We start from the raw sequence: 13324 nt of genomic DNA on the forward strand, positions 1-13324 counted from the left end.
GACTCTTTGCCTCAGGAAAGTGAAATGGCCACATAACAGGCTTTATTTTTTTAAGTCTCTTGTCTTCCTGTATTCTCCGAAGCCTATCATAGACTGGAAATAAAAGGCCCCAGAATGGTGAGGTCAGGAAAGAAACAGAAATTCTTTTACCTGCAGGATAGAGGGAGCAATAGGTGTATAAATTAAAGTAATGATTTATTTTACTTCAGAAAAGATAAATGAGAGTTCTAAGGAGAAAATGATTGAATGCTGTTTAGGCAGAACTATTTGGTATTTTCTCTTGGAGGCTTTTCTAACAACTTAATATTTAGTGTAACTGACACTTTAAAATGTAGCATTCTGCAGTAACAATATTTTGTCTTTGAAACTCTTTTGTATGAGCTTTCCAATTCACAGCACTGACAAACTGACTTAGACACAACAGTGGTTGCATTAGTGGTTTGGTTTTTTGTGTTACTGAGCAGGTGAACTCTACAGCCAAGACCATTCTGATACATCTGTTGCAAGGACAGTTAATGATGGAAGTATTGACTTGGAATAAGTTTATTGAGGCCCTCTGTCCTGTCATTCCTGTTTTACAGGTACTTCTAAGTGCTTTGAACTGAATTCGATGTATGCAATAATGTATATCAGGTTAAATAACAGAGAGAAGTAGCAGATGGAAAATAGATTAACAGTAATCTACAGACTTGTTCTATCAGATGTCAAATGGAGAAATGTTTTATAGTATCAGTAAAAGTTAGTACACTGAATTTGTAGACACATTTTAGCCTGCTATTATTTGTGCATGAAATTTGAAATGTTGTAGTATAAATGAGCCAGTACTGACTGGGGCTTAAAAGGTTTGAAGATATGAGGGGATATTACAAGTACAAATTAAAGCATTCATGCTTTTTAAAAGTCGTTAATAATTACTACAATGTCCCCCTTGTCTTAAATTTGAAAACTGTAGCTCCTTCATGATAATAGTTTTCTGATCAAATACACACTCAAAAAATAGCAGTCAGCCTAAGCTATATTTTTAGTATATTTAGATAGTTGTTTTTTGCCTGATTTGCTTCCAGTATTATAGAAGTATTCCTTAAGCCTTAGTGTTCACGTTTCCAACAATGTACAAATTTAATTTTCATTATTTTTACTGTCACCTTGATCTAAACGGAATTTTTACCTTTCTCTGTCGGATTTTCAGCCTAATTGCTCCATCTGGATTCTTTACTGGTTTTTTACTAGTACTTGAAATTTCCATTTTGTGGTCTGCCTATAGTCTTCCAGATTAGATTTTGATGCATTTGCCTGGTATCTGTTCTTTTGCCTTGTTTATCTCTTAGCAAATAAATTAAAGTATACATTTTGTCTTCATTTTCTCCAAAAAATATCACTCTCGATAATTATACCAACTTAGAGTTTCCCTGCTATGTGTTCGTTAATTGCCTGCACCTCAGTATTGCCTTAAGTTGAAAAAGCAGCTTATATAACTTTACTCTGTATGCAAGTTGCACAAAAATCATGGCAAAACTTGGGAGAAATTGCACATAAGATGGGCCATGAAATAGATGGCTCAGGAAGAAAAATAAGTAGAAGAAATACATTGAGAACTTGAAAGAGGTAGGAGAAGGGTTATTGCAGAGCTTTCTCAACCAGTCATTAGAGCTTTTTTGTGTTACTTGCATACATATATTATATCTTACGTATAATTGGCATTCAAGATTAAAGAGTTGGGGATTTAATATAAAATGTAGGCTAAACATGTGAGAATTTTTTATGAGTAGAATTTCCCTCCATTCTGTAGCCTATAGTGGCTTTGTGCAATAGATACCAAAGTAGGGTATACCAGAGGTCTGTGTTTACCTGATGCATGGAAAATGCATTGTATTTTGCTTTACTTTTAAAATGTTTGCAGTATCATTACTTGACATAACTGATTCCCTTTTGTTTGTTTATGTGCTAAAATGCTTTGATGAAGATCTGAAAATAGGTAGAATTTAATGTTTTAAAATAATTTTCTTGTAGGAACTAAGTTTTATTTATTGAAATGGAAACTGGCCTTACAGAGCAGAATCATATTACAGATTGAAGGATGAAGCTTTGGGTCAAAGCACCTCTGGGCCATGTAAAGAAATCTTTACTTTTATTTATATAATTTATTAATTTTTAAAAATATTTTCACAGAGGAATATTACTCTGCAGAATTTGAATGTTTTCTTAAAAATAACTGCATAGTTGGTTTTTACTCCTTCCACATCCTCCCTTAGCCCTAAGATAGACTTAATTACCTTGTCTAATTTGCCGTGGATTTTTAATAATTTTGGAAATTTCTGTTTGTTGTTTGTTTCTCTTAGGGTTATGCTGACACAAAAGATACTTTAGGTAAATGCATCCTTTCTTTGAGTGAAACAACCTCTGACAAAGGAGAGGGCATTCTCCCAAGAACTCCCAGACTACAGGCTGCTCTGCGCCTTCTCTTCTCAAAAAAGCATCTGTAAGTAATAGTGTTTCAGTATTAAATAGTAACAGTGTTTCAGCACATCTTCTCATACTGATGGCAACAATGTCTTCTCCTAAATGTTACGCTGTGTCTTGATTTGAAAGGTTGATTAATCAATGCTGAGTGTTGTACTTCCACCCCATATTATAAACTAATTCATTTCTAACTATACAGCTCCAATTTTCCAGTGTGAGGGCTTTATATATTTATTTTAGGTATTTGTTCCTTTAGGGTTCGTTCTGTAGCAGCTAAACATGTAGCATTCCATCTTCTGAATGAAGAAGGGGCAAACCTGAAACGCCCATGTCTGGATGGTAATATCCTTTCCAGCATTTCAAATTTATTTATTCTAGAAGCAGCTATGGAGCTAAAATGGGATGATAAAATGAACTCAATAATTAAGGTTAGTAAATTCTGTCTAAATTTTGCTCTTCTACCTGTCCACTCTCTGAAGTTTCTGCTTTCAGAAGGTTGCAATATTTCATACAAATTGCCTTGCTTCATAAGAATAAATCTGTTGATGTATTCTTTCTGTGTGCACTAAAACAGTACTTCTTATGCTACTGTTTGCAACACTAAAAAAAAACCCTCCTGTTTTCCTTTTCTTTTTTCTGCAGAAAAGATTTGAGTGCAGGAAACACAGGCCTGCTCAGTTCATAACAATTTCATTCTGCATGGATAGAGTCTGATTTTTTTCTCATGTATATTTTTCCCCACAAAAACGATTTTTACTAAATCACGCACAAATAATTTTTAGTAGGAAATCTTTTAAAACAGATTGCAGACTTAAACTTGCATTTACTTAATATGGCTGCTGTTGCAAAGTGTAAAGCAAATCATGAGTGTATGACTCAAGGGAATATGTCTCTTTTTCTTTCTGTTTTCTCGTCTCCCCTCCATTCTCCTTTCTTCCTTCCTCTCAATACTTTCAGATTAACAATATGATAAGTAAATGCTTAGATGCTTGACCCTATTGTCATTAAAAAGTCAGTCCCCTTTATAGATCTAAAAGTATGTTCTAGCATTTCTGTATAGTTAAGATTTCTGTAGTCCTGCATAAATTAAACACTATTTGTCAAAAGTCTGCAGCTATGATGCACTAGAAACTGCTTGATTTTCATATTCCACAGATGTTATTAGAGATTTGCAAAAAGATTATAACCAAATCCATTCCTCTTACACATATGTGGGCTCCAATCAAATACATTCTAATAACAAATTCAGATACTTCTGTTTTCTGCTTCAGGTTAGGAAATTTGACTGATTACCTTGTTTTATACTAGCATACTGGATGCAAATATAATATTGTTTTACTTTTAGGCAGAAACTGTTGAAAAGCTGTATGATATCTTGACTTCTGATGCTGTTGACCTGGTTTTACGGAAGTCTGCAGCTGAGCAGCTGGTCGTCATTTTAGAAGGTAAAATTCTTCAGAAAATTTGGATTCAGGTGCTGGTCATTTGCAAACTTGAAGTTTTGCTAGGTTGTCTGTATGCTTGTGCTAAGGGTATCTTTGTAATTTTTATTGCATGAATTTTGGTAAAAAGGAGAAGTGATGGAATTACAATGCAAGTAAGGAATCCTAGAGCATTATTTCACTTGGCACGTAACTGTAGAGTTTCAAACCTCAATGTTTTTACTCTGTATATTCAAACTCTGATTCAATAAGATTTTCTTCAAGGAATTTAAATTCTAATGAATATAAGTTCTTTGCCATGGGAAGGTGAAATCTTAGATAGTATTACATTAGCAATAGTATTAGTATTACTGTCAGAAAAATTACCACAAAAATGAGGAAGTCTATCTACTTTGTCTCATAAAATACATTTAGTTATGACTGCAAAAGTTTTTAGATGTTTCAAAATTGAAACAAAGCATAGGATGACATTGTGAAGGAAAAAATGCAGTTTTATCAGGACAAATTTCATATGAAGGTTCACGTTTTAGTTATTAAAAAACAAACAAACCAACCCATCCAATTCAAATGACATACCTTTTTTGTTGTTTATGTTGTTGCTTATTCTTAAACCAGATACTCTAAAGGGTGATATCAGTGGAAAATACACTCATGGTGATTAAGTAAATACCATTTTCAATTCCATAGTAAACTGTTAAAATCTTTTAAAATATTAGAAGTGACATCTTTGTTTGACTAAAATTGATTTGCACTGGAATTACTGTAATTCTTCAACATAAACTTCCTGTGGGAATTTGTTTAAGAATCTAGTGTTCAAGAGGCTACTGTAGCCAGGTAAAAATACTTTGAGGAGGCTTGCCTTGCTAGAGATCTATACTACTGTCAGTTGATTGACAATATTAGAAACTGATTCTAGAAAGCGAGAGTTTGTAATCTTACACAATGCTTAATATTAATATTGTTTAATATTAAATTTGTGCAGAACCAGTTGTCCTTACTATCTTTTGCTTTTCCTACAGATACCAAAATGCATGATGTTGTGAAAAAGTTGGGTGTGATAGAAAAGATACTGGCCTACCTTAATGAGTGTGTACATGTGGATGGCAAGGTAAAAGTATTGTTAGAGGTTCTTCTGCAAGCATTGCACAGCAGGACAGTAGTAGAGTCTGCTTTTTTCTGCACCCACAATACTGGTCTTGGTGCATTAATGCTGCACTGAATACAAATGTTTAGTAACAACTGTAATTTCAATATGTATTTTGTTCTAGTTTTGATAAGGCTGAGATTCTCTTAATGATTGAAGGTTGGTTTGCCTACCCGTCAGAAGAGTTAGCCAGAGAATTGTGTAGAGTGAGATTTCGTAATGTACCGAATGTTCCCTGAAAGCTTTCTCAGTAGGGAACAAGAAACATTTTAACAACCTTAAAAAAAAGTGTTATGTTATGTGTAATAGTCCCTGAACTTAAATTCTGAAGCAAATTGTAATTAAAAATGAAGTGTAATTGTGTGATATGTACTGTATTTTAAATGTGTCAGATTGAATTTCAGGTATAAATAACTTTTTTGACCAATAGATGATAACCAGGGAGGGTCTCTTGTAGATGATGGAGCTTTCTGTTTTTGTAATATAGGTAATCTGATGCTTGATTTTTTTCTGGAATTCATTCTTTGAAATCATTTCATGCAAGCATGTTTAAGCTAGAAGGTGCTCGGTATAGTGGATGAAGTTTTTGGCTTTCTTGCATAGTATTGTTGCTGCATTCCAGCTGTCCAAACCTTGAGTTAATTTAAGAAACCATGAGAATTTTTATGTAGTAATTACTTTTTTCCCCTAAAAGTGTGCAAGAGAAAAGAACTGCTTGATACTTGGTGGAATTCTATTTTTTGAGGGTTTTTTTTTGTCAAACTAATGAAAATTACATTCTTCTTCAGTAATGACAATTTTTTCCTCCGGATTACCAGTATCTAAGACTATTTTCTCTCTATAGCATTAAATACTGTCATGTCCAATTTATGACAGCTTGTACAGAAGTACTTCAGTAAACTGTTCTAATACAGTTTAAGAAATTGAAATATTAGGTTATTCAGGTTTTTAAATGTGGGGGCGTTTTTTAATGTTAGTTTTATAGTATCTTATCTTCTTTAGAGAGAAAGTAATGCAGCTGTTGGTTTGGTTTGAGCAGTGAGTAGATATTGCTCAGTAATACAGAAGGACAAGCATGAGGAATATATTGCCCTAAGCAGATCCTTCATAGTCAAGTAAGAGTCTAGGATGAACTTTAAAATAATATTTTTAGCCCTTTATAAAGTTTAGCTTAATCTTGGGAAGGCTCAGGCAACATCTCTCTAGGGCCTGTGACATTAGGACTCTATCCTGAGGGAATCTAGTCCAGATTCTTAGTTTTCCCCTTGAATGCCTTTTTTATATTTCATCATAAAATCAATAGCAAAGAAAAATGAGCAAAAAATATTACATGTTCTTAGAAAAATGGTTACTGAGAAAAGAAAATAAAAGAAGTAGTAGAAATAAAAATCAGCATCTAAATAAGGCTTTGTATATAACTGTGTAAAAGATTCTTTCCATACTAAATAAGTAGGGCTTTTATTCATATGGTATGAAACTAAAATGTATTTGTTGATGCTGTTTACAAATTTTAAAGTCAGAAACTCACAGGCTAAGTAATGATATTGTGAAAGAAATACTCTCTTCTTAGGAATTGTGACTTTGATTGTATTTTTGGCCAATCACTGATACTTTAACTTTTAGCAAACTGCTCTCTATTCTCCTGAGCTGAAATGCTGAGACCCAGAAAATTATTGTGATATAATAAACTATTTACATTTTTAAAAAATTAATAAACTTAGATGGTTGTAAATACTTGGTGTTTTTTTTAAATCCTTCAGCTTACATATGTCCTTCCTAAAATTGTATAATTTGAAAGCAAATGTTATAATTTTGTTACAAAGCCAGAGACCAATAGAATTGCAATCAATTAATAATAAAATGAATCAACAAGTATATAAATATTTTTTAATTGATATTGAGTTTTCATCTGGCTGAAATGTGCTTGTCTAAGGAAGTTCTAGACTTCTCCTTTAGAAATGATGGAATATATTGCTTAATAGTGTGACAGTCTGTGTTAAGTGCATCATAATAAATTACACTGATAGTTTTATTTATTTAATCTTTTTCTCTGTTCCTGCAGCTTATGGAGTCCGTAGTGGTTCCGTGTCTGGCACTCCTGCGCAAAATTGTGTGTGCTGACCCAGTTGTTCGCCTGTCCCTGGCACAGCAACCTTCTTTGCTACTTTTGCTATTCAGAGGTGAGAACTGTATTTCCACTATAATACTCCTGTCAAAAGATGGTTACATGTGTAATGAAATATCTTCTCGAGAACTTTTGGATCACTTCATGATGTTATATTCTGATATTTAAAACATAAATCATTGTGTGCTAGTCTTCCCGTGTTGTGGCATGTGTTGAAGATGTTGGCAGGAAAAAGTGGAAAGCAGTTGCGTTTAACTAGTGTCCTTCTATGTATTATTAGGTATCAGGTTTTTCCTAACACATTTTTAAATATCTTTATTTTATTCAGTTTCCCTGATTCTCCAAAGTGATCGTGCTGTTTTAACTGAAACTACAGTGTTGCTTTGTCTTCTGTTGTTTGATGAAGTAGCAAGAACAGAAACATGGTATGAAAATCCACTTATTTAATAGCATATTCTCTAGACAAATTTTAAGGTTTTAATAGAAATAATTTTTTATATATCTTCAGACAAGTTGTGCCCCAAACTTTTATCCAAATCCAGATCCAAAATTACATATTTGTAGTCCAGATTGTTTCAATAATTGGGTTGCATGCTCTGGAGGCCTATGTGGCATATTTTTGCACTATGAATATCTTAGTGTTAATTTTAAGTTAATTTTTCAAAAAACCTTGATTGGTCTGTAATCCATCTTTTCCATGAATAGAAACTACACAAATCAAATAGCTACCTGTAGACATGTTTTTTTTAACTTAATTAGACTTCTTCTGTTTACTTTGGCTTTTAAGTGTAGCAGTTGTCTTTCAAGTAACAGATATGTTACTTGATATATATGTTACTTGATACTCAGCTTATGATATTTTATTTTTTAAAAGCTGCATATGCATGAAAAAAATAGACTTTTAGAAGTCACATGTGCATGAAATACACTGAAAATACTTATAGTGTGTGGTTTTTCTCTAACAGAAAAAAGGAAACAAATATGCAAGGTTTTTAATGTACAGTGTATCTGCAATAAGTATTCCGTGTGTGTGATTTAAGAAATAATCATGAAAACACATTGTTTATTAATACAAATTATTCATCAATGGGTTACTGAAGATCTAGCTTAAGAGAGAAATGCATCTATAGCCAAGTAATAAGGAGATAACTTGTAGCATTAGGAGAAAATCAAATATTAAAATACAGCATGATAATCTCTTAATCTCTTGCAGGGCTGATTGCATAGCAAGTGATAATACTGAGGTACCTGCCTTCAGTTTACCTGTTGCTGTTGTTAGAAGGTATGTGTGGGTGCTGGCTCGTTGGTTTATTGGTTTTGATTGTTTTACAGTTAACTGCTGATTTCCATTTGCTGTCCTTCCTGAAGTATGGAAGTAGCAGAATGAAGGGAAACCTTGATCAAAGCATTTTCGTGATGATGAAATCAGCATTTTTATATAGATTTTTTCTCCATGACTTTGTCCTCTATAAAAGAATTTTGAAAACTTTGTTTGCAAACTTACAAGCTGGTTGTAATAGAGCATTTAATTTTAGAATGACCAAACAAAAAAAGTCTCACCAACCACTTTCAAAAATTGTTATTGTTATTTGTGTATTTTTAGGTATCATCTCCCAGTCAGGATCACTGCTCATCATGTAGTTAGCCCTAATACTGTTGTGGTGCCACTGTCTTCTGAGTGCTTGGCTATGAAACCCGTGTCAGATATGCTTAAGACAGCTTGGAATCTGTCATGGTACCATGGGATTGAAAACCTACTGCAGCTGATAAATTATGAGAAGGAAGCAGAAACGTGAGCCATTTTATCTTTCATTTTAAATCATTATATATCTCAATTAGATTGGTGTTTCATAGGCTTAAATAGGTTTTCAACTTCAAACAGTTCAAGGTGTTAATTGTTTGAGAATGCTGTCATTTAAATGTAAAGGATCACATCCCAAGAGGATGAGGGTGTGTTGTCGCAGCTAATGTTTTACCTAAATTGCATTTATACATGAAGTCTAGAGCTTGATCTAACTTTTATTGATGGTCAGGCTAATTTCAAACAATTTTAAATGGGCTCTGTGGCTGTTTTTTCTTCATAGTCATTGTGGTTTCTTAGGGAACTGACTCTTTTTTCCTACTGTGTAGACCCCAGCTATAAAGTTGCGTGACTTTTTCTTGGTTTTCTTGAAGGTCTAAATTTCAAATAAATATTCTTCTTAATGGTAATACTAAGACTTAATAGTTAGGTATCGTTTTTCCAAATAATTCAAAACATCTCACGATTTACATGTTTTTGGTTTTGTTTTAGTTTTTTGTTTGGTTTTCTTTGAAGGGTTAGTGAAGAGAGAATTGGCTAACAAAAATAATGTTCTAAGGCAATTTCTCTTTTATCTTCTCAATTAAGCTGGAAGGGGAAGAAGTCAACACTCTGAAACAGTTTGTAAAGATACTGACTATTAATAATTTTTCTCTATGCCTTTTCAGATTTTTAGACTCTCTAAAACTTTCCTCAGAAGACATTTTTATTTTGAAAATAACTCACACAAACTATGGACTGCAGGATTGTCTTAGTTTGATCATTCAGGCAGCATCCCACAGGGATGTTAGAACTGCTCTCATTAGGCTTAGCTTCTATGTCCTGAATGACAGACTTGCATTAAAATGCAGTTCTGGGCCTTGTGGAAGCACTTTGAAAAGCTTTGTTTGGCAGAAAGCAATGGACAGGTAAGCATATTGACTACAAGAATCCATTTTAAAGATTGTTATGTTAAAATGGTAACATTTCTAACTCTTAGTATTTCGAATTTAGAGAATTGATTGTCAATGCATCTCTGATTCTAAGATACATATATATACACACATATATCTACATATCTGTATGTTATATATCTACATATCTATATGTTATATATCTACAAATCTATATCTGGGCTGACAGGCAGTTGAACAAGGGGAGTACAGAGTCCTGCACTTGGGGAGGAGCAAGCCCAAGCCTCTGGGGTGAACCAGACTGGAAAGCAACTTTGCAGAAAAGGACTGGGGGATCCTGGTGGGACACCAAAGTGAAAATGAACCAGCAACTTGTCTGTGCAGTAAAAAAGGCAGATGTTATCCTGAGCTGCTTTAGGAGGAGTGTTGGCAGCAAGCGGAAGCAGATCATTCGTCCTTTCTATTCAGAACTGATCTGGAACTCTGGGTCCAGTTTTGGACTTGGCAGTATAAGAGAGAATCATATGGAAAGAATCCAATGAAGCACCACAAAGATAACAAAAGAATGGAATATCTTTCCTTTGAGTAAAGGATGAGAGAGCTGCTAAATACGGAGGAAAGAAGGCTCAGAGTGAGTATCTTATCAGTGTGTACAAGTACCTGAAGAGAAGGTGGGGCCAAGCTCTTTCCAGTGGTGTCCAGTGAGAGAAGCAATGGCCACAGACTGAAACACAAGAGGATCCCTGTGAACATCAGGAAGCACTTTTTACTGTGAAGATGACCAAACACAGGCACAGGTTGCCCAGAGAGGCTGTAGCATTTCTATCCTTGGAGTTACTCAAAAGCTTCCTGGACACAGTCCTGAGCAACCAGCTGCATGTGTCCCTTCATAAGCAGAGTTGCAAGACCAGGTGACCCCTGCAAGTCCGTTCCAATCTCAAAGATCTTGCCATTTGCACACAAAACCGTCAAATATTTAAAATTTTATATTTAAAACAAGGGCTGTTTGAAATGCATAGTTAAGCTTTGCTATTATTATCAAATACTAGAGTTTAATAAATTATTATTTCCTGTCTGTGATCCTGCTCAGATTTATCTACATTTTAGTAAAGAGAATTCCATGTTTACCATATGCAAGTATATTTAAAAATACATATTATACGTATAATAAGTTATACAATAGGATATTTGCTATATATGTGTGTATGTATTATATACATATTTACTCCATATAATTTAACATTTGCAGGTGACTCCAGTCCTATTAGCTTGAGATTTTGAATGATTTTTTTAAAGTGATACAAGTATGAAAGCTTTTATTTGTGTTGCAGGTTTCTACAAGTGCTTCCAGCTTCTGTGGAGGATGAAAAGCTTTTGGTAGATGTCCTAAGATTTTTAAACAAATTGTTTAGAGAGCAGAAATCAAATCTGGAGTCAGACCATCTAAAGTGGTTCTTGAAATCATTGCTTAAAAATGTAAGAATGGGGTTGTTGTATATATGTACATGATTTGATTGACCATAAAGCTGTACTTGTACACATGTGTGGATACCTGCAGAGCTGCATGAGGGTGTGCTTAGCTACATAGCTCCAAGTGTATAACCTACATAACATGCAAGAGCATCCTTTGTCTTACAAAGGGTGTAAATGCAATCTGCATCCACTTGCATTTTCCCATTTGCAAATGCAGTCTGAGAATTCAGGGGAAAAATGCTAGTAGACTTAATTTCAATTATTTATAGACTACAGGTACTTCACTTTATATTGCTACCTGGGAAGCCTATAAATTTTTTTAAGTATGGCCCATTCAATACATTAATATAAAACCTTAAAGTCATTGGATACAAAGTCTTTCAAGCAGCTGCCACATCCAAAATGCAATCTGAATGAATTTTGTTACTATGTGTTTCCTGGTTTTTTGTGATCTATTTTTTTATTGCTGGTTGTTGCCATATTAGTTAGAGTTTTCTTTCATGCTCCAAAATACACTGTCTTCTTAATGCCAGGATATTTTAAAGGACTAGAAGAATAGTAGATTCTTTTGTGGCATTCAGTAGATTTGAGATTCAAGTTCCTGGTAATTATAGGAATTTTTCACTGTGCTTTTTGCAATTACTTCTTAATTAAGTAATCACAGAATTTCTGACTTATAATGTATGTGATTTGCAAGTTTTCAACAGAAAAATGATTTTAATTAAGGTATTAAAAGAAGATTTAATCAATGCATTATGTGACTGTGTTTTTATTCTTTTGTTTTAGCAACCAAAATCCCTTATGGGCCTTCTGGTGCGACCAGAATCCCAAGGGCAGGATGAAATGGATGAAACACAGGCTGCGGTCAGGCAACGACTGGATAAAGAGCTCATTCGTCTTTTTAACATGTTGTTAGTTTGTTCCATGGCAGTGACTGACAGGTACAGTGCAAATGCCTCTGCCTCAGCATCATAACACCTATTGCTGCTGAATTTTGGGCACATCGTGAATTTGAATATTGTTATCATGAATATCATCATTTGAATATAGTTATATCATGGCTTAATTGCTGTGAACCGTGAAAATTGAATATACGCTCTTGAAATTAAAATCAACATTAGTTATTCCTCTTCACAGTAAAATTAGGATATTAACCAGGAAACTTGAAAGAGAATGTGCTATTGGTCACTTAGCAAATGGATAATTAAATTGATTGCATGGAGAAGATGAGCTATTTCTTTTTCACTGCTGCAAATTTGCATGGGCAAATGGTAACTTCATTGATTTTGTAGGATGTATTTATAGCAAAGTAAAACAGTGAAATATTTAAAATAGCAATAAAAGTTTATTTTCATTTAACTCATTTTTAGCCTATTTGGGACAGCTACTTTTAGTGTGAAGCTCCAATCTTTTTCTGCTAATTGAGCAAACACAGAAATTAGTTTTCATTATTTTTTCTTCAAGTTTCTCATAAAATCTTTCCCACACTAAATCTCTCCATCTAACTGTATCCTAAGAGCTACTAAAATTGCAGTTTAAGATAATATTTGATTATTTAGTGTCACAATGTAACTTCGAGAAAATATTTTCAAAATGTTACCTTTTTCATTATTTACACTTGGTTATGTTCTAAAAATTTTGACAGTGGGAAAAGGGGCATATTATAGAAATCCCTGCTAGTTATGTATCTCACACTCCTGTATTTTTTATCTACTTAATTCTAGATTTACTGGATTTTGCAGGAAATAATTTTAAACTTGTCTCTTGAGTCAGAAGAAACATGAATGTAGCAGGCCATGCATTTAAGAGTTGGATTTGATAATCCTTGTTAGTTTCTTCCAATTTACAATATTCTAGATCCTGTGTGAATGTGGAGCTACTCAGCTTTGCAGCTCTTCTCATTCCCTCAATCTCTTGCTCTTTATTCAGCTTGCTCCTTAATAATGAGTTATATCTCATTTGTCTTTTTTTTAGTTGAGCAGCTTT

General features: G+C 33.7%; 1 protein-coding gene across 1 annotated transcript in view; it reads left to right on the top strand.

Moving 5' to 3' along the window:
- RTTN (rotatin) overlaps nt 1-13324 on the top strand; it is a 78555-nt gene that overhangs the window by 22730 nt on the left and 42501 nt on the right. The window contains exons 16-27 of the mRNA XM_083861481.1: nt 465-581; nt 2340-2479; nt 2717-2888; nt 3806-3905; nt 4922-5010; nt 7109-7226; nt 7500-7596; nt 8385-8453; nt 8775-8963; nt 9641-9880; nt 11197-11341; nt 12125-12279. Coding sequence (XP_083717607.1) covers nt 465-581; nt 2340-2479; nt 2717-2888; nt 3806-3905; nt 4922-5010; nt 7109-7226; nt 7500-7596; nt 8385-8453; nt 8775-8963; nt 9641-9880; nt 11197-11341; nt 12125-12279 — 1631 coding nt within the window. The remainder of the gene's footprint in view (nt 1-464; nt 582-2339; nt 2480-2716; nt 2889-3805; nt 3906-4921; nt 5011-7108; nt 7227-7499; nt 7597-8384; nt 8454-8774; nt 8964-9640; nt 9881-11196; nt 11342-12124; nt 12280-13324) is intronic.

The sequence above is a fragment of the Zosterops lateralis genome (assembly GCF_965231275.1).
Source record: "Zosterops lateralis genome assembly, chromosome: 1".
NCBI lineage: Eukaryota > Metazoa > Chordata > Aves > Passeriformes > Zosteropidae > Zosterops > Zosterops lateralis.